Below are 26696 nucleotides of genomic sequence, written 5' to 3' on the forward strand. Positions count from 1 at the left end.
TGTAGCTCAGTTGTCCCTGAACTTCTTGCAGTATAACTCCCATCTTCCACTGTAACAGCCAGTTCTAGAAAGCAGAGACAGAGTATACCTCTGTATAAGAGTGAAAGTTCATGTCCATGATAAGCGTATATTAGAAAGTCAACTCTTCATTCTGTTCAGTTCCTTGGTTAAGCGCCTCAGATCTTCCCTGTGTGTTACAATGTTGGCTTTACCTTCTTTATTAAAGTGTCAGCTCTTGTGTACTCTTGTGCAGGAATCCAGATAATGACGTTCGTCCTTGGTGTCACGTTGCGAACGGGACAGAAGCATCCTGGGAATTCTGTGATGTTCGCCGATGCTGTAAGTAACACTGAATGAGGAGGGAGCCATACTGTGCAGAATTAATTTAATCTAAAATTGACATTTGCCTTCCGTTTCTGTCCGTCAGCCACCTGTGGCACTCGGAAGCCTAAGCGGCAGCTTCAACAGCAATCCCCACTACAGCCGCGATTCCGGATCGCTGGAGGCCACGGGGCGCAGATAACCTCTCACCCGTGGATGGCGGCCATCTTTCGCATTATGAAGCGCTCCGAGCACTTTCGTTGCGGGGGGACGCTCATAGACGGATGCTGGGTGTTGACAGCTGCCCATTGCTTCCCTGACAATGAGTGAGTATTGTGTTTTACGTACTATAGGCGACACTGGATGTCAGTATATCATGTTACATTACTGACACTCTTTCTTTACAGCATCTCCCCTCAGCAGTTCAATGTCAAACTGGGCCGGACATTACGCGTTGTGCCTGGGAAGGAGGAACAGCAATTTCAAGTGGAAAGAATTTATATCCACCCTCAGTTTGATGAGCCTACCTTTGATAATGATATCGGTGAGCAAATAGCGGCAGAACTCCCAAAGCCTTTCCAGACCTACCTGTGCAAGCTACCGTCCCTGTATTACTGTCTATTTAACCGATTTCAGTGTCCTCCAACCCTCACTGCATATTACTATTTGTGTCCAATGTGGGGATATGTCTCATTGGTTGCTATGGCTTACACCACATTTTGTACACCGTCACCATTTTCATAAATGTCCCCCGCTTGCTTTTCTCACCTCTAAGCTAATATTTGTTGCCTCTTTTCACCTCAGAACAGTGATTCCCTAGTCCAGTCCTCAAAGTCCCCCCCAACAATCCAGGTTTTCAGGATATCCATGTTTGAGTACAGGTGACTTATTTGGTGTCTCAGTCATTTTGATTCTCCTGTGCTCAAGCATGTATTTTGACAAAACCTGGACTGTTACTGGGGCTTGAGGAGCAGAGTTGACCGGAGAACATATATCCTATTACATACCCCAAATATCTAAGTGTTCTGTCCTGTGTTTATACAATTAACTTCACCTCCGGCATCTATCTCCTTCATCGCAGATTTTCATGTCTTACAGCTCTTATAAAGCTCAAGTCCGCGTCTGGGTCATGCGCGATTGAGACGGACAGCACCAGGGCAGCGTGTATGCCAGAGAGGGGGCAGACCCTGCCAGACTGGACGGAGTGCGAGATTTCTGGTTATGGGAGGCCCGAACAGCGTAAGGAAACAATCTATAAACTTTTCATTGCATTGGTTATACAAGTCCTTGGAACTACAAGGGAAACACGCTGGAGTCCAGGTGTTATTAGTACTGTTTCTTAGCAGCAATTCCCATGGTTGTGAATAGCCAGTAAATTTTCTGACATTAAAAAGCATCCAATATTTTCCTGTCGGTAAGAAAAAAATAATAGAAAACAGTAAAAAAAAAAATATATATATGGTCAGATCTGTCCGTACTGAATATCATTTAGCATTCACCGCACCAGTAGCTTGGGGCCAGCCGTAGACAGACTCTCTAGCGCCCCCACCCTGAAGATGGCCAAGAGCTGCAGGACAGCTAAATGCTACTAGACAGTGTATATAGCCAACACAGGAGCACATGGTTCATTAGAACAACAGGGTACAGGCCTTGAGTTTATCAGGAGGAACCCAAAGGATGTATGGATCAAACAGACACGTCAGTTAGGGTTCAGCTGTTACTCCTGCCCACCAGCCATCCAGAAAGCAGGTTAGACGCCTTCTGTCAGGAAGTTGTGAAATTAGTTGTATCAGATGTTCAAATACCACAAAGGTAGCATTCATAAGCCGGCCACACCAGCTGCGATAATTGCAGCAACGCTGGTCCGATATTGCAGCATGATGGATTTTATTATTATCCTTTATTAATAAGGCGCCACAAGATTTCTGCAGCGCCGTACAGGGTACAAACAGAAGACCATACAGGGTAAAACAGCACAGAACAATAAACAAGTAATACCAAGACTCCAGAAGCTTCAAGAATAGCTATACTTATTCTTCTGCTCCAACTTCACTGTACTAGAGACAGGAGGGAAGAGGGTCCTGTTCATAAGAGCTTACATTCTAAAGGGAGGGCAAACAGACAGCAAGCACAAGGGGGAGTCAGTGGAGGGGATCTAGCACAAGAAGAGCAAGTACAGGGACAGGGGAAGAGAGAGGTGAGGAAGTGAAGCTTGGAGAGAGGGTTAGGTGGATGGCTGGTAGGCTTTGGAGGAACAGATGAGTTTTAAGTGCCCGTTTGAAGGTGCACAAATTAGGGGACAGTCAGATGGAGCATGGGGGTTGTTCCAGTGGAGGGGGGCAGCCCGGGAGAAATCTTGGATTCAGGAGTGGGATGTGGTGATCAGGGTGGAGGAGTGGCCGGTCTTTGGCCAAGCGCATGGAACGAGCGAGAGTGTGAATGGAGAGGATGTTGGAGATGTATGGGGCAGTGGAGTGGGAGAGAGCCTTGTAGGTGGTGTTGAGGAGTTTGAAGAGGTTTCTGTAGGGGAAAGGAAGCCAGTGTAGGGCAGGGCAGAGAGGGGAGGCAGATGAAGAGCAGGAAGATAACTCTAGCAGCTGCATTAAATATAGAATGAAGGGGGCCGAGGTGGGAGGGGAGGGGGGGGGCGGTGAGAAGGTTACAGTAATCAAGCCGGGAAATGATAGGTTCATGGATAATGGTTTGGGTGGCTTCCTGGGATAGGAAGGGCCGGATAAGAGCAATTTGGAAACAAACCTGATAATAATCTTAATGAATATGTATACATATGCCAATTGCGGTCATCTCTCAGCAGAATTTGATGCCAGCAGTAACCAGGTCACTTGCTGAATGGCCATCTCTCGTCCATGCTGTGTGGTCACATTAGAAACTGGCTCTGAAGTAGGACACTGAGGGGAGTTGTCAGGATCACCCTTTGTGTGGCCAGCAATAGGGATAGAGCAAATTAAATAAAAGAATGTTTCTCATTTTTCTGCATACAATGCGGGATTATCTGGTCATAGACTTCACATTATGTCAAGTGACCGGGGGCTCAGTACCAGCGAGCTAAGTGTAAGCTTAGAAAGTGACACAGACTTGGCAGCCTGATGAGTTCCTCAGAGCTGTATATTTAAAGTTCATGAGGTTTCTGGGTTTATGTTAGAAAGTTTTATAAGGTATCGGAGAGTATAGAGATCTGATCCAAGGTGAATATTTTGTACCAGGGGCTGGGAGCACATATATACGTCCCTGTGTATATTTAGTGGTTTCGTGACCAACCACTGGCCCATACTGTAACTCTGTCTTCTCTCTTATTGCAGTTTCTGCATTCTATTCTGAACAGCTTAAAGAAGGTCACGTAAGACTGTACCCCGACACCATGTGCACCCCCAAGCAGCTATCTGACCGCCTAGTGACTCCTAACATGCTATGTGCTGGCGACACACGGAACCAGGATGATGCCTGCCAGGTGACCAAATCATTTCTTACATTGGGCTGACATGTCATAACAGTTCAACGTCTAGGTCACAGGCAAAAACATAAAGTAGACAAAAAATACTTAACTGAGAATAAGATAGTGTTATCAAGATATACGAAAAGCTGAGGTCTGCCATTGTATGTTTGTATGCATTGGTCCCTGTCCTCAAGAGAATCCTATTGTCCAGACAGATTGATCTTATTGCCCTTAGATACGACAGCAGACTGGCTGAGTAGAACGTTGCTTCCAACGCAGAGAGCTGAGCTTATTTCCTGTGGTATCCAAGTGGCAGAAATATATAAACAAATCTGCATAGTTCTTTGACAGTGCAGATCCCCTTTAACCCCTATAGAGACTATATTTCCTGCTGCACGATCCCAGTGATGACAACAAGGAAGCACTTCTACGTTACAGTTGTATAGCAGTGGGAATTGGTGGCTTTGATTCGTGGTAAAGAATTCCAGGCTGAAATACTGGGCTGTCATTGTATTGGAAGTACAGGCTTAAAGTGAAAACAGTACAACCTATTTCAGCTACAGTCAGACCAAACGACAGCCACGTGATGTTGCAGATTAGCAGCAGAAGGTTTTTAATGCATTAAACATAACTGTGGCAGAATAGACTTTATACTAAGTAAGTAGTCTCTTCTGCCACAGTTAATCACTCAGTCTTATTTTTTAGGATATATTTCCTTTTTAATTATATTAATGGGAGAACAAAGGACAGTCATCTTTAACTTGAGAAATCTCGTCTTTCCCTGCAGGGCGACTCTGGGGGGCCCCTCGTTTGCCTCGTTAACGGACGCATGCACCTGTTTGGTGTCATCAGCTGGGGCGATGGATGCGGGAAGAAGGATAAGCCCGGTGTTTATACCCGGGTGACGCGCTTCATAGACTGGATACAGACAACAACAGGCGTCCGTATGAACTGAGACTACATATTAACCACCGTGGCATTGCTGGACATGTCGGACCAAATAATTTATCATTTTACCACTAAAGGGGAACATATTTAGTACTGTTCAATAGAAATATAAAATATTTATTACTTTTTATATCTTACAATGGCCAAGGAAAAGCGCTATATCAGCTGTGCACAACAATTCTTCAGAAAGACGGTGGATTACTGAATTGAATTACGCTCAATATGGAAAAAAGTTGGTTTATGTGAACTTGGAAGCATCGTGGAGACACCGGGAGTAACTTTATTAGGAAGAAATCTTTGGATTGTTCAGAAATATTTTTTTTACAACAATAATCCATTTGTGGTTTTTAAAGCTTTATCTGCTGAGAAGGTGCCAAGCCCATCAGAGTGAGCCCCTCACGAAGTGGCAAACAACACTCACTACCAATGCCTTATATGACCACCTATTGCAGCGTTATAGTATTATGTGAGTGACACATACCTGCATAGGCTGTGGTTATAAAAATCAGAAAACAAAGATATAGTTCAGCAATATGTCACCGAGTGAGAGGCCAAGTAAGGCAGATGCAGACAGTGAACAGTGCAGAATACTGAGAACAATGTATACCACGTTAGTGATGTGACGTGTACCTCATACATCTCATCACACAACCCGACTGGTATGAGCACAATAAGTAGTCTTTAGTAAAACAACATTTGCCACCTAATATATGTTTACTACAAAAGAATGTAAGTAACACAGTCCTCTGGCAACAGAGTGCATATTAGAGTTGTTATTCTGCCTACAGTAAGTCCTATTATCTTGTGCTTACACACTGTAGCCAACAGTTGACTAGGAGAAGACAACCACTGAAGATCACAGTCGCAAAGACATAAGACAACAGGGTAGCCAGTGCAATAGAGGGCAGAACAGATGGACAACCATTGGAGAGGATAGACGACAGGAGATGAGACAAAGGGGCAGTCAGAGCAATAGAGGGCAGAACGGATGGACAACCATTGGAGAGGATAGACGACAGGAGATGAGACAAAGGGGCATTCAGAGCAATAGAGGGCAGAACGGATGGACAACCAAAGGAGAGGATTAACACCAGCAGATGGAACAAAGGGGCAGCCGGTGTAGCAGTGGGGAGCACAGGTGTGGACAACCACTGGAGAGGGTAGACACCATGAGATGAGACAAAGGAGCAGCCGGCGTAGTAGTGGGGAGAACAGGTGTGGACAACCACTGGAGAGGATTGACACCATGAGATGATACAAAGGAGTAGTAGCAGGCAGAACAGGTGTAGACAACCACTGGAGAGGATAGACACCATGAGATGAGGCAAAGGAGTAGTAGCAGGCAGAACAGGTGTAGACAACCACTGGAGAGGATTGGCACCAGCAGATGAAACAAAGGACAGCCGGAGTGGTAGTGGGCAGAATAGGTGGACAACCACTGGAGAAGATAGACAACAGGGGATGAGACACAGGGGTAGTAAAGGGCAGGACAGGGGTGGACAGAACTAAGAAGTAAGGTCATTGTGTCTGACATGGTCTAACAATATATTAGTTGTGTCAATTTCAATGCATAAACCACTAATTGTGTACATATACAAACATGTGTTTGGCTACATGATAACCAGGTAGATGTTTGATAAATTTTATGACTGGGTTGGATTTATTTTGCTATATTATTTTGTATAAGATTAGTGCTTTACAATATTAGTCCTGAATGCAAAGAATCTGAAAACAATTAAACCCAAAAAGTTACATTTGCATGAAGGTAAAATTAAATACGTAGTCTTAACCCCACTTTCATTGTAGATGTTTTTAAACAGTAAAGTAAAATGGAGCATTTATTTTGTCCTTAATTGCAAAAAGCAAACTATACATCTCCTAACACTTCAACGATGGCTAAAAGGCTGCCGATATAAACTATGAAGCTCAAAAAGCATAGCATGTCAGTTATTCCCAAACATGCTGTGACATTCCTAGCCGTTTAATATAAAATTATATAGACATGTATGTTACCTAGGAGACTGCAAGTTAATCACATTGATTTGGAAAGTTTCAGTGAAGAAAGGTGGAAATAATCTAATCTATCATGTTCCTGTGCCATGTAAGGGGATTCACTGCAGCCTACAATGGCTGGTTCTAAATAAGTGTTTGTGGTTATTTTGAGTGTGTGCTTATTTACTGTAAATGTCCCAGGCCAGTAACATATACTCATTAATAGGTACTTCTATCAATCCTATGCTTGAAAAGCTCTTTGCATGGGGGCCCTTATGTTTCAAGTACAGTGTCAGATGGGTGCTTTGAGGGTTTCCAGCTCGAAAAGCAATGTTGCTCATAGCGCTCAATCGCTCCCATGCGGATAGTCACATGGGAGCTAATACGTACAGAAAACGCTGCATTATCAGAGGGTAATCACTCCTGTGCTGATAGTCACATGGGAGCTAATACGTACAGAAAACGCTGCAATCCGCATTATCAGAGTGCAATAGCTTCCGTGTGAGGCGGTAAGTGCAATTCTATAACTCCACCCTGAGCCTGTTTTGAATATAAAATGTTGAAATGTGATATTGATTCATTGTTTACTTAATCATGTACATGAGTGTGTTAAAATAATTTTATTAAAATTTTTGTGGGTTTGCATTTTTGCGTTGAAAGATGTCTGTGTATTTCATCAAGTAACTATCACACTGATGTAATGTGTCATGTGACAATGTCCTGCTTCCGTTTCCCCCACCAGGGATAACAACAATGAGATGGTATAGAAGCTGAATTTAAAAAATAAACAAAAAATGTAATGGGTTCCTCTTTGGCGAGCTCTAGAAAAATACACAATTACAGGATCATTTATCTGGAAACTCATTATTCAGAAAGTTCCAAAAACCGCTGCTGCTCTGTGATCATGTCATATACACATCCTGCAGTTGTCTGTACCGTTACTGTGAGGAGCACTGCTAAACAATTTCATAAAAGGGGTGCGGTGTAGGGAAAGAAGGAAATTTTTTTTTTAAAAAAAATGTAATTTAGCATATTATTGTTAAGCATAATCATGTTAAGCATGATGATCCAAATTCGGGATTAAATCCTTCTCAAATAGAACATGATTCCAGATAATATTTTCCATACCTGTACTTGAAAACATCCACATGTCTGTATACATGATCAAACAATATGTATTAAAATAAAACAGAAATATCACCTTTGTTTTTAAAAATGTATTTTACAGCACTATACCCGTTGACTAAAACAGGGATACAGAAAGTGAGAAAGATATATTATTCCAGAGTAAAACAATATAATTGTGGTTTTTTTTTGTAGCTGTAGTCTGGTGGTACAATATGCTATTGCTGCCTATGAAAAAGTTAAATAACAGCACAGAATTTCTATTGTATGTTCAAGTTGCAGATACGGAGGAAGTTTTATATATTTATTATATATAGAGACGAGCGGAGTCCTTTTATGGGGGTCCTGATGAGTGACAAGTCGGACGCAGTCCATGACTATAATCATAGCAACCTGGACAAACAGAATTCCATTCAATCAGTCATAACTTTAATACACAACGGGTTGGGGCATCATTCTCTCATCATTGGATGTACTTTCTCCAAACATACGCAGGCTCATCTACAGTAGTTCTACAATTGATCATACAAGCAGCACCCCCCAGAGTGATAAGAGTAGTAGTGCATATTCATCCAGTGCATGCTGGGTAATAATGGTCAAGCTGGTCTCCAGTACTCCTAGTATACTTCAGTAGTCAGATAACCACAGCAGAGCTGCGTAAAGTAGATACACACACAATAGAACAATGAAACAAAACACACATACACACACCCAGGGCTAAGCCTCCAGTGCTGCCAGCGGTGCAGGGTTTCAGGATCTCCTCCTTTGATAAACAAGAACAAACAAGGGTGAATAGAATCTGAGGGACCTTTTCACCACAATCCTGTAGTTGCTGGTACATAAAGACTGGACACAAGAACATCGCTCCAGGTCTTTGCCCTCAAACAAAATATTCTAACTCACCCCTGATAATTCCTGGAAACACCTAACGCCACAAGCTTTACTCGTTATCTACAAAACACACACACTGCAAGTCACATCTTCTACATGCTCCAAGTATTTATAAGAGTACAATGCTGTAGGAGCATCGGGAATGACTGAACACTTCACAGGTGCTGAGGGATGTTTGGTGTCCTCGGAAGCTCGGCTCCCCGTTATGTTCTGACTTGAAACTTTCCAGCTTTGGTCATGTATTTGATTCCTTTGAAGGGCTTGTACTTCTCACCATACATGTCCAACCTGTTCACCTTCAAGCCTGTAGGGGGCATAATAGTGCATTAAAATGACTAACTTATTGAAGATCAGCTTTACAAAGCAGAACAACTCATTTACTTATATTGCAATTAAGTGCTGAATGAAAACCACAGCAACCAATCAGACTCTTGCTTTTATTGTTCAACTTGCACAGGACAGATAAAAGGCAATTGCTGATTGGCAGCTGTGGGTAATTGCAGATTTCGCACTTAAATACAAAGTGTTGTGTAAATGCTTGTGTGTGGTGCGGCACACCAACTTGTAGGGTGGAGAATTGTTTTACCTGCACAAGGAACTTGAATTCTCCGGCTAATCACTGTACATTTAATCAGACACATTTTTCACCTTCCAGGCTTGTTTTTTTGGAACTGGACATTTCTAGGTGCATTTCAAGCAATGCATACCTCCCAAATGTCCTTATTTTGGTGGGAAATCCTGATTCACAGGCTGGGGAAAGGGGGTGTGGCTTAGTGTAAAGTGGGTGGAGATTTGCACAAATATGCCTATTTGTGGGCAGAGCTTGGTTGGAGCAGGGGCGGGGCTTACTTTGCTCCACTTTCAGAATTCTAAATGTTGGGAGCAAGGCAATGTAAGGAAAACACACAAAAGTGACAGGTGCAATAAAAAGTCCCGTTGTCTTCACTGATTAATGTAAAAGATAAATGAAACTAAACCAAAACATTTTCTGTGGTTCATATGTGACCCTTATTGTAGGTCTCTTGGGTTTTTTGTGGTTTTTTTTTGCCCGTACATTTATTTATATTCTGTGAATTCTTATTTGTTTACTTGTATTGCTCTGTTTTTTCTTTTTTACTTTCGTTGATTTTGACCATTTTTTTTTAGTAGTTATATAATATTTGTGTATATTTATTATACATTTATCTGTACATTTGTGCACATAAATAAAAATTTATATACATCTGTCCATACTCTCTATTTACAAAAACTACATCCATTTGATGTTGAAAGTAAACAAAATACAATAAAATGAATAGTAAGGCAAACCTATGGCATGTACTCGTAAGCCTGCTTACCTCACCAAAGTCTACCCAATAACCAGGGTCCTAACAATGTGTGCGTGCTGGGGTGTGTGTGTGTGTAGGGTATTGTATCATACTGCATTACTGGACGTAATGTTATAGCTCCTGCCTTCCTCATTGCCGAATCACTATATGTTGATCCAGAGTCGACTGTATATACTGCACACAAGATTCTGGGTTTAGCTCTGAGCCCGCTAGTAGGGCGGGCTCTAGGGGGAGCCATGACTAGTACCATGTATAATATGCACAGTAATACCGATTGCCAATACTACTAGGTGGAGCAATTGGTGCCAAGACTACTAGGCGGAGCCCTGCCTGCTGCCAAGACCACTAGGCGGAGCCATGCCTGCTGCCAAGACTACTAGGCGGAGCCCTGCCTGGTGCCAAAACCACTAGGCGGAGCCCTGCCTGGTGCCAAAACCACTAGGCGGAGCCCTGCCTGGTGCCAAAACTACTAGGCGGAGCCCTGCCTGGTGCCAAAACTACTAGGCAGAGCAATGCCTGGTGCCAAAACTACTAGTTTAATATGCAGAGCCATAGGGTTTCAGAGAATGATTTCACAAGTAGTGTGCTTTCATTTGCATAGTAAAGTAACGAGTATAGTAACATACTGTCCAAATCAGGCATATTTAAAAGATCAGCCCATTAGTATTTATGAATGCAGCAGTGCTTGGTTGCATATTTGAAGAAAAAAAACACAAAATTAAATATGTAGTACGTAGAGCCTGTATACAGCAATTACACTCTCCAGAGCTCAAGTCCCATCGTCTCTGCTGGCAGCTGCACTCACATGCTCTACTGACTGGCACCTCTCATAAAAACGGATACTACATATTTCATTGTGACTTTTTTTTCTAGATGTCTAAATAGAGGCTGCAGCAGACACATGAATTAATTTTGAAATTGTGCGACACTGTCCCAAATGTGTGTAGTAGGTCTGCATCCAGGAGTAAGCCTCCAACTATCGCAGTAATACCCGGATTGGATTCCTGGAAAGCCTACAAAGGTCTGGGAGGAGGTAGCGAGAGTTCTCTGTACTGTACGACTTTATGGAGCCTACCTGAGATGGCCATCTGCTGGATCTTGAAGTGCAGGTTCAAAGTGGGGTTCTCATCAGGCTTTGAGCACCCAGCTTGGAGGATCATGGTTCCCTTCAAGTTTGGTAATTTTTGGGGATTAATCTTCCCCACATCCCATGACAATAGCTGAGAAAGGAGAAGAAATGTGTGAGAAGAACATGCATTTCAGGTCATTACATGATTATCTCTGTATGTAGCAGATAACACACCTTGGTCACAGGATCAAAGACATAAGTCCCTTGAGATGGGGTTAGTGTCATATTCAGGACACCCTTCGGCATCTGTCCAGTGACAGTCACCCCCTCCACGCTCTTGCCCATGCTCTGCTTCGGACCCAGCGTCACTTCAAATCGCCCAGAGCTGCCTCCTTCCCGAAAACTGATCCCATGCTTCACGTAGACAGGAATGGCCACCAAGCTGCAAGGCATGACCAATCAACTACCACACCACAGATATGCTGAGCAGATCGCCATTCTTTATTTTTAATAGTACACAGATAAAGCACTATTTACAGGATGTGAGAAAGTATTACTCACTTTACATCAATTTCAGACATAACAATGTTTTTCAATAACATTCAGTGCGATCACCATGTGCTTTAGTGATATATATCTCCTTTAATGTACTTATTGAGAAACAGTATATAGGGGGCTCATCCACAACACCCTACAAAATACAATATGCAGTACACAGGGTACAGTAGACAGATTTACTTTAGTCTGTTAAGATAAATGATTTGTTTCCTGGATTTTTTAACCAATGAAATTCATTACTTGCTATACTTTTGGACACATTTTAAGGGTAAACATTATGCGGCCGATTCAATAAGTCGCGCGGTTCCTTATATTTATGTACACAAAAATGGCAATAATGAAAATGAAAGCTTTGCTCAATTTTGCCCGTAGGTCTAAAAGATGTAAGATATAAAGAGTGAAGATCATTACCTGAACATCACGCGGAAATACAAGACGCAATGCTACTGCGCACACCTAGCAGCTAACTGAATCAGCCCCTTACTGCCATATAGTCCCTTCTTATGACACTCCGTCATCTCCTGCTTGATGTCCTCATGTTATCTCAAAACTAATATAGACAAAACCAAACTCACTGTCTTCCCTCCTTCTAGATCTTCATCCCACCTTGACCTCTTTATCACTGCTAACAACACTCCCATCTGATCTGTTCCGCAACTCCGCTTCCTGGGCATCACCCACGATTCCTCTCTCTCTATTGCCCCCCACAGTCAATCTCTTCCCCAATCCTGTCGCTTCCAACTACACAGCATTGCACAAAACCGTCCCTTCCTAGCCCAGGATGCTACCAAAACTATTATCCATGAACTTATTTCCTGTGGTGTCTACTGTAACCTTCTCCTCACCGGCCTCCCCTGCTCCCACCTCGCCCCTCTTCGTTCTATACTTAATGTGGCTGATAGACTTATCTTCATCTAGCACCTCTCTTCTTTTGCCACTCCTCTCTGTCTTGCCTTACACTGGCTCCCTTCCCCTACAGAATCCTCTTCAAACTGCTCACCCTCACCTACACTGCCCCATACATCTACAACCTTCTCTCTATTCATACTCCCTCCCATTCCCAGTGATCAGCCAATGACTGTCGCCTCTCCTCCACCCTGATCACTTCAACCCACTCCAGAATCCAAGACTTCTCCCGGGCTGCTCCCCCTTCACTGGAACAATCTCCCTCGTTCTATCTGACTCTCCCCTAACCTTGTTTACCTTTTAAACAGGCACTTAAAATTCTCCTGTTCCTTAAAGCCTAAAAACTATCTACCTAACCATATCTCTGCGCTTGATTACCTCACCTCTCTCCCTCATATGCACTCCTCTTGCAACAGTCCCCCTCCACTGACTCCCTCATGTGCCTGCTGTCGGTTTATCCTCCCTCTAGGATGTAAGCTCTTACGAGTAGAGCCCTCTTCCCTCCTGTCTCTATACCTATTACTTCTGCTCCATACTGGTACTAGCTAGCTATGTTTGGAGTTTTGTAGTCTTGGTAGTACTTGTTTATTGTTCTGAGCTGTTATATCTTGTATGGTCTAATGCTTGTAATCTGTACAGCACTGTGGAAACCTTGTAGCACCTTATAAATAAAGGATAATAATAATAATCATAATAATAATAATCATAATAAATAATATATAACACCACCTGCTGGACAAAACAGACATTGCAGTTATACTCTGAATAAGTGATATCTATGAGAAACTCTCTGCATTATCCAGCAATAGCTTTAATAACAACATTTCTAATGCATAAAAAAAATGATCCCCCCCTTGATCCCCACATTGTCTCAAACAATCTTTATATATTATATATGGATTTCTAGAGGCACTCTAACCGCAAATTATTCTTTGTACAACTATACCTACTAGATGGAACAACTAGACATAGATTTAGGTCATTATTGTGATCATGCACGAGCATAGTGACACCACTTTCCCTACATCTGGTCATGTCCCCCTATTAACACCATCTTCTATGACCTTAGATGCCCTTTCTATCACTAGGGTACACCCCCAAACTACTTTGAGAGAGGATTATCACACATGAAGGAGACAATGGGATTATGAGATAGAATCAAAAATAATAGCGAGGTACTAAAATGTGAGCTCCACAAGCAGTTTAGGTACATCTTAATAAAAGTACTAAGAAGTTTAATAAGCATATTATTACACATTAATCAAAATAAATATTGCCAATTAACAACTACAAAAGAAAAAAATGTAAACAGCAAGGAAACTGAGCTTTTAAAGGTCAAAATTAACATTGTCTATTGATAGTAAAAGCATTATCCCCCACTAAGTAGAAAAAAGAAGAGAATAAAGGAAAACTGCTTTCCATTCGTAATTGTGTATGGAAACATATTTCTCAAGGTTTCCTACACTAGGATCTTGTATTGTTGCTATAATCTATTCCCCACTTACTTCTGTGCACTGACGTGGTAAGACAGCAGTCGAAAGTTACCATCTGGAGGGATAAAGGACAGGATCCGCTCTGATTCCCAGCGCTTAAAGCGCACGCAAGGGTGGAAACTGACGTCATCCAGGAGACGAGGATTCTGGGAAAACAGAAAGCCAGGATGCAGACATCTTATATTGGGGAAAGCAGAGTAGAACATAATAAAATTATAGTTTCCTGAATAGTAAGCTATGTTATCATTTATTATTGCAATATACTTGTAAAATCTTTTTACACAATCTAAATACAATGTACCACTTACCTTTTGTATAAAAGAAAACATGCATAATATATGTTATAATGTATATTTTATTTATTATGGGAGCAATGACAGTGGAGAGTGTAATATAAGCAGTTGGAGCAAGTTTAGGCATTTTGCTAATGTGTAATGGAAGATTTGTACTGCTTTTTTATAAGCTGTCTTTGTGGCGATTGCCATAAGTAAAATGACTGATATCAAGGTAATCTCGCTGCACCACCTACAGGCTATGACTAGGTACTGCATCAACCAAAGTAGTTATGAGTAATAAGACATACTCAGGCATACATGTTTAAAATAATTAACACTCTGGGCTAGATTTACTAATGGGCGATTTCATGAAACCACCAGTTTTCTGCCATTTTTCCGGCAGTTTACTAAAGGCCAAACTGACATTAAAACGTCCAGAATTGATATTTTTAAAAACCACCACTATACAAATGATGAACATACAAACAGCTAAATTTATTAAGCTGACATTTGCAAAACTGCCATTCAAACGGGCAAAATAAAAGAAGTAGTCGTGATAGCCGAGTCTGCTTAGACTGCATGCCATTCATGTCATTCAGAACATAAAAGGAAGCACCATTGACATATAAATCGTTTATTAAGGGGCAAAATGAATTAACTTATTAGGGCAAATTTTATTTTTCATTATCTTACGGGGAAAATATTATATTATGGGGGAAATATGTAATATATAATTATATTAACTGGGCAAAACTATTTGATTGTTAATGGTGGATGTGACGAAACGAGTGTGATAACACTGTAACCATCCTGTTCCTCGTTCTCACATAATGTGGATTATAGCAAGTACTTTTTATAGCCTGTGCTTTTGTTCCCCAGCTCAACAGACTACAACTGCAGAGTCTAATTACATGTGGATAAGGGGACATTGTAGCTTATTGTAAATATGTATATTGTTTATTGGCGATGTGGCAGTGAGGTTGTTATTCATTGTCCTTAAAGTGAAGCCAGAGGGGTTATGGGTAGGGATCAGGTTGCAAGATACTGGAGGGGGACAACTAATTAGTGTCCATTGTTCTCACAAGACTACTGACAGGGAAGGTTCTATGGAAGGACAGCTCATCTTCACTCTTCTCTCCAAACCCCTCTAGTCCAGCACCTACCAATGGTTAAGAAGAATATACCCAGGGCTTGCCCAGGGAGAGGAAAACATTGTGGAAATTAGACCCTAGATATAAGGAGCCACTCAAGGGGTAGAGGAGATATTCATTCTGGGGCTGGAAGCTGCAGGGTGGCTGGTTTTTAGAGTTGCTGCTCTCTACCAGTGAAATACATCAGTAGATCCACGGATCATCAAGTCCTGATAGCCAGGTGACTGTAACTCCTTAAGCTAGTGGGGTGAGGGACAGATAATGTGGTCAACCTGCCTGGCATTTATTTACTGTGTGTACATAATAATCTAGTGATTATTTTTCTTACAATAAATGTCCTGTTGTACTTTTCTAACTACATACGCCTGAGTGACTGATAAGAACTTTAGAAGGTACTGGGTAGACTTCTCTGGCATAGGAAGGCACCCGTGGGTGGCCAGCCAGAGTGAAGTGGGTAGAATTGGATCAGAAATTCTGGTATCTTCACAGTGGATATAATTATTTATGATGAACAATGTGGCAAGTAACAATAATGCAATGTGGCTTAATTAACAATTTTGCCTCATAATATAAATGAAAATGAAAATTTGCCCCCATAAGTTACTTATAAATTAATTTTGCCCCTTCAACAATAAATAACGATTGACCCATAATTTATAGGTCAACGGTGCCTCCTCTTATGCTATGAATGTCACAATAGCTCAAGCATGTTTGAGCTATCAAGCCAATCAGAAACAGGTATTAACAAAACTGTCTTTTTTATGGCGGATTTTTTATGGCGGTTTAGATGTTTTCAATCCGCCACCCATAGCCAGGGATTTTACATCACAGGCTCAAACAGACTTACAGTAAATGCAGCCATTTGGACTACTAAAACCACCAGTGATGTGGGGAGGTTTAAAACCGCCACAAAACACGATTCTTAGTAAATGTACCTTTATCTTTATTATCACAACCTGTCAACAACATTAAAGGATTATACTCCTGCTAGTCTGAGAACATGAACGGGATCATTTACATATTGCATATAGGTGTCAATCAGACAATTGCTTTCGTAGACTAACTTGTGCAGGACAAGCTAATTGCTGATTGGCTGCTATAGTGTAAACTTTGCGAGGGTCTGTGCCCCTTACAAATCACTTACCATAAAGGACAGTGTTAAGTCAGGCATCCCACTAAGTTTCACACAAGCATCTATCACACCCTGAATTTCAGCTGTGACCGTGCAACCTGTAAGAAGAGAGGGATAATTATTACTGACCTCATAACCAGAAACAAATGTAAGCACTGTTGCTGGGCTGACTGGGCTAGTGGGCATCTGCCCCCTGGACCGGTTCAATAGTGGGCTACCTTGGGGGGGGGGCGGGGGGGCACAAGCATTTTGTCTCTTTAACGAGTTCCTAACATCCTGCTGGGCAGTCTCGTTCCACCCCCAGGTAAAGATTTGTCTGCCAGCCCCAGCCTGTCCCCAAATGTCCCTGACTAGGAGTAATATCACTGACAGACAGACTCAGTTACTGGGAGACGCAGACATAGGCTTGGATGTGTTACTCAATTATTCATGTATCTGATAATTATTGTATAAACTGAACCAAGATGTATTAGCTGCAGACAATAAATTGTACTCGTAGGTTTATCTACGTATTTAAACATTTATAACTAGAATATATATTTCCCTTTAGCTGATAGAACATTGATTCATTCATTCAAGGAATAGCTTAATATTAGTGCTGGTCCCATCCTGTAGGAGGACCGCTCCTCTGCTAGATATGTTCTAGATGTCCCAAGCAGCCACCTGATTTATCGATAATGGCGTCTATCTCTTCTATGACATCAAAGTAGGCCTCGTTGTTGGTGTATTTCACTCCAGTTCTTCTCCAGGGAACCACCGAGAGTTGTCCCGTGGGGAGATGGTCACCCACATTTGAGCTGCCTGGAACCAAAACAAAAAGAATGAGCTCAATCAATACAAGAACGAATTCCAAGTTTTCCAAAAAGAGGACAGGGGCATAGCCGTGAAAAGTACAATGGGTAAATTTATTTGTAGAGAAAACCAATAAAGTATTGATTGGGGTTTGTTGTAAGCCAACTAGCATGAATGATTGTACTAAACAATCATCATCATTATTTATATAGCGCCACTAATTCCGCAGCGCTGTACAGAGAACTCACTCACACCAGTCCCTGCCCCATTGGAGCTTACAGTGTAAATTCCCTAACACACACACACACAGACACATACAGACAGACACACAGACTAGGGTCAATTTGATAGCAGCCAATTAACCTACCAGTATGTTTTTGGAGTGTGGGAGGAAACCGGAGCACCTGGAGGAAACCCACGCAAACACGGGGAGAACATACAAACTCCTCACAGATAAGGCCATGGTCGGGAATCAAATTCATGACCCCAGTGCTGTAAGGCAGAAGTGCTGCGTTTTTACCGGTTCTCTAACAGAGGAAGATCAGGTGATCTATTGCCAGATTCTCTATGTCGCTCTAACGCTCTCCTATAACTACACATTGACTGATATCCGCTCATGTGGTGCGAGTGTGAATGCTACTAAGAACCAGTTTGCAGCTTACACTACCTGGAATACGGAGAACTTTAAATTGGATTCATTACATCAACGCTGACCTGGTTCTTACATATTCTAAAATTCAATTATTATTACAGATTAAAAGGTCAGCAAAGAAAATTGTGATCCTCATGGGCGATTTTACCTATCCAGATATAAATTAGGACAAGGTGGTTCAAGGACAAAAACAATTACATTTTTTATCTATTTTAATAGACAACTAACTACCTTATGCAAGTAATAGAAGAACCAACTAGACGGGTACCACCTCATAGAACAGATATTACACCCCATGTACAGGGGAGGGGGCATAGTATAGAACAGTGATCACATCATGAGAACATTTAACTTGAAAGCCAATAAAACATTCCGTAAGAAAGCAACAACAACAACTGTGAATTTTAGAAAGAGCGAAGTCTAATAAGCTCAGAGAAGTTTGTAGACTGGGACAATGAGCTCTTAAATAACAGCAAAGAGCAAATGGATTTTTTTGGATGTCAGCACTTTTAGGGCACTGGTGGGGCCGAAAGCCATGTGTAATCCCAGCACTGTATGTGATGGCCGGGGGAAGTTTAGGTAGTAAGCACAGGTCACTGAATGGTTGTCAAGTCAGCTGACTGACGGCTGATGCGACTTGCCCAACAAGTTAGACTCAATTTCTAACTTTTCCTGGCTGTCGGCCTGAGAGAAGAGTCTGTTATAGCTGTGGTGGAGGTATCTCCCGAACCAACATCATCATCTTCATCATCATCAGTTCATATCCCGCCACAAAACTTAGCATTGCCAGACAGTCAGTACAACAAATCATACACAGAAACAGAACCAGGACATACGAGACATGACACAGAGGGTAGAGCGGGCCTACACATAAGAGCTTGTTGTCTTTAGGTCCTGGCACGGAGCCCCTCACAATTCTACTAGAGACGCATTTGTGGTAATATGTTTAGTTGGTGTACCCCCTTTATATAATTTATGCTTTTGTGCCTTGTGAATCTACTTTATTTCACACTCATACAGGTGATTTTAACATTTGTTTCCTAATTTTATACTGTCGCATTTGATCATTTTAGCAGTCCCTTCTGTTTTAATAATACACTCTGCTTTCCGCGATGTGTACATACAGCATTGCTGCTAAAGAATATGTGAGTGCATTGGACATTAAAGACTATTAACTAGAGATTACACATGTAAAGTAACACATGGGGCCTGAAGTTAGAAGCAAACCCAGCTAAAGGATGCCTACCAGGTCGTGGTGCAAATGCATTATTTGTTTGCATACAGGACATACTGTCTGATATATGCATGCACACAAATACTGGGCAACTTTATTTTCACACTGCTCTAAAGCTGTCCGAACATATTAAATTTGCTCCCCCCCCTGCAGTGCAACATGGTTTTATCAAGGTGCAACATTACACCTCCCAGATGGAGTTATTTCTAAGTCTAAAGCTGGGTACACACTACAGAACACTACAGAACACTACAGAACATTATTGCAGATGTGATTTCTGCAATGATTTTACAACAACTGAAAGTCCCGGTGAGCATGTCGATTCCTCTTCATCTGTCATAACCTCATGCTGAAAAGATTGTGACTCTGTAAACTCTACGGAGCTCTGTCTCCACTGTTGGCTGTGAGTGCTTACACACTGCACATTTCCAAGACATTGTTCCATCGCTGATCGTGATTTGTAGTCAGTTTATAAAATCAAACAATAGGAAGTGCATTGATACGATAAAACAAGATCGTGGGAGTGTACACACTAATGCTATATCAGCATATCGGTTGTTTATCGTGAGACTGACGCGACAGTTGGGTTCATCTTATAAAACTGCAAAATAGAGGTGCAAATGCTGTTTTTTGACATAATGCGCAAACGCAGGTATTCTTAGAGAAAAACACACCGATCTGTGGGACAAGACGGTCACATCATTCTACACTGTTACTGGGACACATTCTTAGGCATTCTTCAACTAATGTAATAAAATAATTAAAAAACACAAAAGTGATGGATGTAATAAGGACAGTCCCAATTTCCCATCGAAACTTATTAAGACATTAAGGGGCATATTCAATTGTTAACTTTTTCCGCTGCGGAAAAAGTATTACCGTTATTACGGTAATTCCTAGTCAGATTTCAGCTCGCGGCTCCCTGAGACGCGAGCTGAAATCTAGCGAGAAAACTACCGTAATAACGGTAATAGTGCGAGCGCTGCGAGATTTTTGGCTATAACGCCAACAATTGAATATGCCCCTAAGTTACAAAAAAACAATGCCCTTTAAAGGAATAGTACCTGTTTGCATTTTTTATAGCTATGTTATAATGACATTGTTTTGATCCTACCTGTAATGGTGTTCACCACACTGCGCAGAATGGTCGGGGGTTTGATCAGCTCCTTCAGGATGTTGGACTCAGTGGCGAGAGGGAACCCATTGTCCAACATCTCCTCCAGAACCTCATAGACAACCACCACATTCTCCTTGATGACGGCTTCTGAGCAGGAGCCAAAGTAATCCTTAAGACATTAAAAGGAAAAGAGTAATTATATAGCAAAAGAATAAATCTCTAAATTGGGAAGAAGCATTGATCACGCCCTCTTCTGTCACTCACGTCAATGGAGTTATGAAGAAAACTATCTGTATTTTATTACTGTAGATGTGTAACATCATATCAAATCAAAGGTACCTCACAAAACACCGCTGCTATTATTATGAAGAAGGAGAGCGGGAGCGCGCGCAAGAGAGAGCAAGCGATGCGGGAGGAAATGCAAGAGGGGGGGAGAGGGAGAACAAGGGGGTACTGAATAACACACAATTGAAAGACAAATGAGGATCGGTTTCCCACCCAGGTGAAGGGAATAAGTGTCTACAGGACATAAATTAGTGGCGGAATTACCATTAGTATGGCAGGAGGCCCATCGAGATAATGGGGCCCGCTATATGGCAGAGGGTCAGGGGCCCAGTTCCCTCCTCGCTGCACTGGGGCCTACAGCTCGCCTGTCCCGACCTCTGACATAAATGTACACTTTTACACTACAGGGGGACAAACCAACCAGAAAGACGTCACCTTATTGAAAGTCGCACCTGAAATGTATCCACCACGCGGTGAAGGAACTCAATTGCAAAAAGCGGGGGAACCTCAGTCTGAATGACAGCAACAAAAAAGATAGCGTGCCTGTAGACACTCAGGAGGTAATGGTGAGGCGTAGAGATGATCGGAGGCACGTTCTCCGCCTCAGATGCCCTTTCCTGAGCCTCAAAGAAGTAGTCACAGACAGAGCGGGACACCACACTTTTCCAGTGTTTCTCCAAGAAGATGTCCCCTGAAGGGTTAATGAGGAACAGGCTGTGAATCATGGCTGGCAATGGAGAGTTGTAGCATAGAGGATATCTCTACTTTCCCCCTAGAAAGGAAACACAACATGGTTTGGTTACATTACATATGGTGATGCCAAGAATCGTATCTCAGAGATCATGCAGAGTGTACCAATCTACAGATTATTTCAAGGTGGAGCAGACAGGGTGGATCTAGGTTGTCCTCAGCTTGTTTTTAGCAGTTGTCTGAGCTGAGAACAGAGGATAGCACCACTCCTATCTGAAAGTGTCTATTGATAACTCAAAAACAAACTGGGATGACGATGAGTCGGACATGTGACCATTTGCGTCGAGTAAAATATGAATATTTGCACTGCACGTGCCCATACTGAGAGCGCACGTATATATGTGTGTACGCAGAGGTGTACGCATCTAACACTTGTGACTTCTGATGACTGAAGAGGAAGGATGGGGGAGGGAAAGGGCGGTCTAACGTATCCTAAGTACAATACAGGCAGATGCAGCAGAGGCAGAACAGCATGGAAAGCATATACACCTGTCAGGAATCATATCTTTTGCACATGGATGGAGTACGCTGGCACTAGCTAGCAGCTTCTGATGGCGAACACACCTCTGAAGCCGATAGGTGCTCTCTGCATTGGTCGTGCATATATTATAGGATGTGTGGGAGTATTTTTAAAGATCCGTTTTTTTGGCTATTTTCATTCATACACGAGAGGGGAAGGAGTATTACATCAAGCCTAATAGCAAATGTTTTGTTTCGCTATCAGAACAAATTTTAACAAACTTTTCTTGTGTTTATGACCTGGCTGTGTGTATTTGTATGTGGGTTTATATATGCCTGACGTACACCTGCAAATACGCTATTTTTACACGGAATTTACAAACACATGACTCCAACCCAGCATCAGGGCCAGGTGATTGCTGGAAAATTTTAGCCTGGGGGGCAAGACTCGATTCAACAGCCTATTAGGAACATTTTAAAGGACAAAAAATGCAGGTGGTCCAGTGACCCAGCACAAGGTAGCCCACTATGCCCCCCTGCCCCTCATCAGGACCCACTGTTGCTATCATTTGATAGATAGGTTGTGAATAAATGGCATTCCTTAGCAACATTTGTAACCATGAAAACAAAGTGCAGTCCACAAGAACTTTTCAAATGAACAACAAAATAATTGTTAGGACCTCCTAAATCAGTCTTTACTAAACAGAAATAATAAAATTGGTGTGCATCTCACCAAGCAGATATAGAAAATTACACATATCTTCTTATAACAAGATCAAAGTATTTAATAAAGACAAAATAAAACAGAAATTTATACCCCACCGTCAAAAAGTATATTCTGGAGCCATATAAAATAATACTCGTAATACTCTGCTAGGGGAATGATAAGTCTGGGGCAAGTGCAATGTTTTTGAAAGAGGGACTTGAAATATGAATACATAGTAAAATAAGAACCATCACAGGTTTAAATGCTTGGTTTTTTTTTATACACATATGGCTGTATGGCAGGAGCAATACTCTACTAAGGCAATTGTATGCTTACTGCTGATGTACAACTGTGACTTTATACATGGGAAAAATGTCTCATTAAGATCCATTGAAAATCGTAATAATATTGTCAATCAGAATAAGAATCACCTGGCATTTTTAACATATTGACATATATGTCTTAGGAGTCTTCTGGTGTATATACTTTTCATAGTGCAATAGTTTAAGAGGGCTCTTAAAACTCCACTAGCGATATCATAAGTATAGACTATATTTTGGCCTACAAAAGGTCTATGTACCCCTATTGTAATTGTAGAAGACCATACGCATCATGCAACAGGAATGAGCATATGATCTCTCTGCTACTGCATAAAGAACAATCAGGGTGGGAGGACATTACAGCTAACAGGAAGACCCAGGCAGTCATTATTATGTGTTTAGAAGCAGCCCAGATATAAGCTATTAAGGGCTATTATCACGTTTGGTGTGTGTGTATATAAAGCGTTTATCCAGTAATATATATAAATATATATATATATATATATATATATATATATTCTGCTGCCAGATACATATAGTTTATATAAGACGTGACCATAGTGTGAGATGCTGTTTCTTTGACCCTTCCCCCGGTGCTGTGTACCCACAATGTGCTCCGGTAACCCACTTTAGCGATGCACTATAGAAGGGAGGTTATGGGGGGGTAACACAGGTTCCTACCTTACACCCTGCACACAGGATACAATGTCACACACAGACACTGCAGCTCCTTCCTCTGTATCATATGATGCTTCCAGCTGACTCCCTCCTTCCGGACCAGCAGGCCGGCTGTCTGTGCACAGAGGCGGAGACTCCTCCTGTACCAGTGCTGTATGTGTGTGAGGATGTTGTGTACACGGCCAGTGTGTATCCTGTACCAGTGCTGTATGTGTGTGAGGATGTTGTGTACACGGCCAGTGTGTCTCCTGTACTAGAGCTGTATGCGTGTGTGAATGTTGTGCACACACAATACCTGTACCTGTCTGTGGTAGAGACACCTGTACACTGTCATCTGAGCTTCTAGCACCTTTAGTATTCCTTATTTTTTTTTATATTTGACAACTTGCCTACGAGTATTTCTCCATTCCAGTTTTTAGATTATGTATATAGATTTTAGGCTCCCACTTTTTCAGTAGGAAGTAGAAATAAGGGAGGTACAATGTTATTAATTCAGGATAATATTAGGGCTGTCATTATTTTACATTTAAGGATAACAGAATAACCTGTGACCTGAAGTTTGCTCAGGACATACAGTACAGTTATAGTAAGTTATCACCTTCTACAGATAATTAGCAGCCACATTGCAGCGTTGCGCCCTAGCCTGGCACCAGGCAAGACATTGTTATCATGTAGGGGCCAATAAAAAAATCTCATTGCTGCAATTTATCAGTAAAATCTTGACAAGACAACCGAGTTTTGCTCAGGCACAAAGCCATTTAATGCTATTTTGTGGGTGCAGGCAAACCGATGTAATGCTGTTTTTGTGGATGCATGCAAGCTAATGTAATGCTTTTTTTTATGGGTGCATGCAAGCTGTTGTAATGCTTTTTTGTGGGTGCATACAAGCTAAAGTAATGCTTTTTTTGTTGGTGCAGGCAAGCTTATGGAATGCTTTTTTGTTGGTGCATGCAAATTAGTGGAATGCTTTTCTGTGGGTGCATGCAAGCTAAAGTAGTGTTTTCATGGGACATGCAGGCTGGTGTTATGGTTTCTTTTGGGGGGGGGTGCATGCAATTTGGTGTAGTGCTTTTTTGTGAACATGCGATCTATTGTATAATGTTTTGAGGCATACTTACCTTCTCTCGAGGAATTTCGTGGAGTTTCCCTGAACAGTAGGTATCTCTCCCGGATCCCAACCTCCGAGAATTGCAGCACTACACAGCATGCTTTTGTTGGGTATACAGGCACCCTAATCAGGACATAGGAAGGTTTGTAGTAATGTTGTGGGTGCACAGCTTGGTGTGTAATCATTGCCAATGTGCGTAACTTCCTCCCAGCTTTCTAAACACAACATTGCTGGCTCCTAATGAATAGAGGAATTTGTCTAGGCCTGCTGAAAATACACTTTATATACCAAAAATAATGTCAGACTGCAGTGTTCGAAATACCAGTGCAATAACTTTACTTTCATGTTTTATCAGTAATTCCCTCTGTGTCTGCCTATCATCATCATCATTTATTTATATAGCGCCACTAATTATTATGTTGGTGCTTTCTAAGTAAAGTTTAATAATCATAGGTAGGAATTGTGTAAAAGGCTGCACAGGCCTGAATGTAGCTTTGCAGGGAGAGCAGACTGCCCATTCAGCACCTGCAATTTGTGTTTAATTTTTTTAATTTTAATTTCATTAATCTGCCTCTATAGTGCCCACTTTCTGCAATTTGGAACTTCCCTGGAAAATCACATTGGCACCTACTATTGCTTGATGGTCTATCCCCATCTACTATTGTAGATGGGGATAGACCAGTCTGGGAACAATTTCAACTGGTGGTACCATGGGGCTTTCGCGAGCAACTAATGTCAGTTGCCCATGAAATTCCTATTGTGGGACACCAGGGCAGAGACCGAACACTGAAGCGCCTGACACAGAACTTTTTTTGGCCTGGAATGTCTGGTGACGTCCTGGCCTACTGTAAGTCCTGTGATGTGTGTCAGCGTCTCAGGCGCCCCAGTGTTTGTGCTCCCCTCAGGTCCTTGCCAATAATTGGGGAACCTTTTCAGCAAGTGGCTGTGGACAAAGTAGGTCCATTAGCGGTGCCCATGTCTGACACCTACCCCTTGCCCTGTATTAACGCTATTGTAGATGAGCTAGACAGAGTTCAGGGTTACCTAGAGGACATTTCCAATTCCAGTAAGAGTTGGGAAGATAATCTGGATCAAATAGGGCTGGTGTTAGGGAAGATTGGGAGGGCATGTTTGACTGTTAGGGCAGAGAAGTGCCAGATGGGGATGTCAGAGGTACAGTACCTGCGTCATCATGTGGGGGGAGGAAGGATTAGGTCAGAACCAGCTAAGGTAGAGACAATCCGAGACTGGTCCCAGCCCACGACCCAGTTACATGTACTAGCATTCTTAACGATTGCAGGGGACTACAGATGTTTTTGTCCCAGACTTTAGCACTGTAGCAAAGCCCCTGACATCTCACTAAGAATAAACTCCCCAAAGTAGTTGGACACCCGCTTGCGAGCTGGCATTTTAGTCGTTAAAGGAAGCCCTGGTTCGTGCTCCTGTACTGTTGGCGCCTAATTATGACAAGGACTTTATTGTGCAAACTGACGCGTCACAGTATGAACTGGGAGCAGTACTTAGCCAGGTGAGGCCAGATGAGCAGAAGCACCCTGTGGCCTATTTGAGCAGCAAACTGCTAAACTGGGAGGTGGGGAATGCCACAATTGAGAAGGAATGTTTGGCCATTGTGTGGGCAGTGAAAAAACGTCAACCTTATTTGTATGGATGACATTTTACTGTGGTGACTGATCATAATCCTTTAAAGTGGCTACAACACACCTCAGGGGAAAATGGGCGGTTGTTGCTCTGGAACCTTGCACTTCAAATTTATGACTTTGACATAATTCACAAGCAAGGAAAGGCTCACAGCAATGCGGATGGACTGTCTCGGCAGGAAGAGCAGGATCCTCCAGATCACCTCCGGTAACCCTAGGAGACTGCGAACCAGGAGCCAAATCTTCGGACATGGCACGCTGGTTTCCGCATGGACATGAAGGGGGAGGAGTGTG

The 26696-nt window shown here is 42.2% G+C and overlaps 2 protein-coding genes across 3 annotated transcripts in view; one reads left to right on the forward strand and one right to left on the reverse strand.

Annotated features, from left to right (window-relative positions):
- Positions 1-6512, forward strand: part of PLAT (plasminogen activator, tissue type) — a 30637-nt gene extending 24125 nt beyond the window's left edge. For both annotated transcript variants that reach the window (XM_075207066.1, XM_075207067.1), the window contains exons 10-15: positions 254-339; positions 428-647; positions 729-865; positions 1420-1560; positions 3642-3790; positions 4563-6512. In XM_075207066.1, the coding sequence (XP_075063167.1) occupies positions 254-339; positions 428-647; positions 729-865; positions 1420-1560; positions 3642-3790; positions 4563-4730 (901 nt within the window). In that variant the 3' untranslated portion in view covers positions 4731-6512. The remainder of the gene's footprint in view (positions 1-253; positions 340-427; positions 648-728; positions 866-1419; positions 1561-3641; positions 3791-4562) is intronic.
- A 1405-nt stretch (positions 6513-7917) lies between these two features.
- On the reverse strand, positions 7918-23769 carry AP3M2 (adaptor related protein complex 3 subunit mu 2). The gene is made up of 9 exons (XM_075207068.1): positions 23640-23769; positions 21176-21495; positions 20436-20607; positions 17307-17444; positions 16656-16741; positions 14098-14231; positions 11363-11570; positions 11135-11279; positions 7918-9035 (listed from the first exon to the last, which is right to left on the reverse strand). Exons 2-9 carry the CDS (start codon positions 21446-21448, stop codon positions 8935-8937), a joined length of 1257 nt encoding a protein of 418 aa, XP_075063169.1. The 5' UTR covers positions 21449-21495; positions 23640-23769; the 3' UTR covers positions 7918-8934.
- Between the last annotated feature and the right edge of the window lie 2927 nt (positions 23770-26696).

This window comes from Mixophyes fleayi, chromosome 4 (assembly GCF_038048845.1).
Source record: "Mixophyes fleayi isolate aMixFle1 chromosome 4, aMixFle1.hap1, whole genome shotgun sequence".
NCBI lineage: Eukaryota > Metazoa > Chordata > Amphibia > Anura > Limnodynastidae > Mixophyes > Mixophyes fleayi.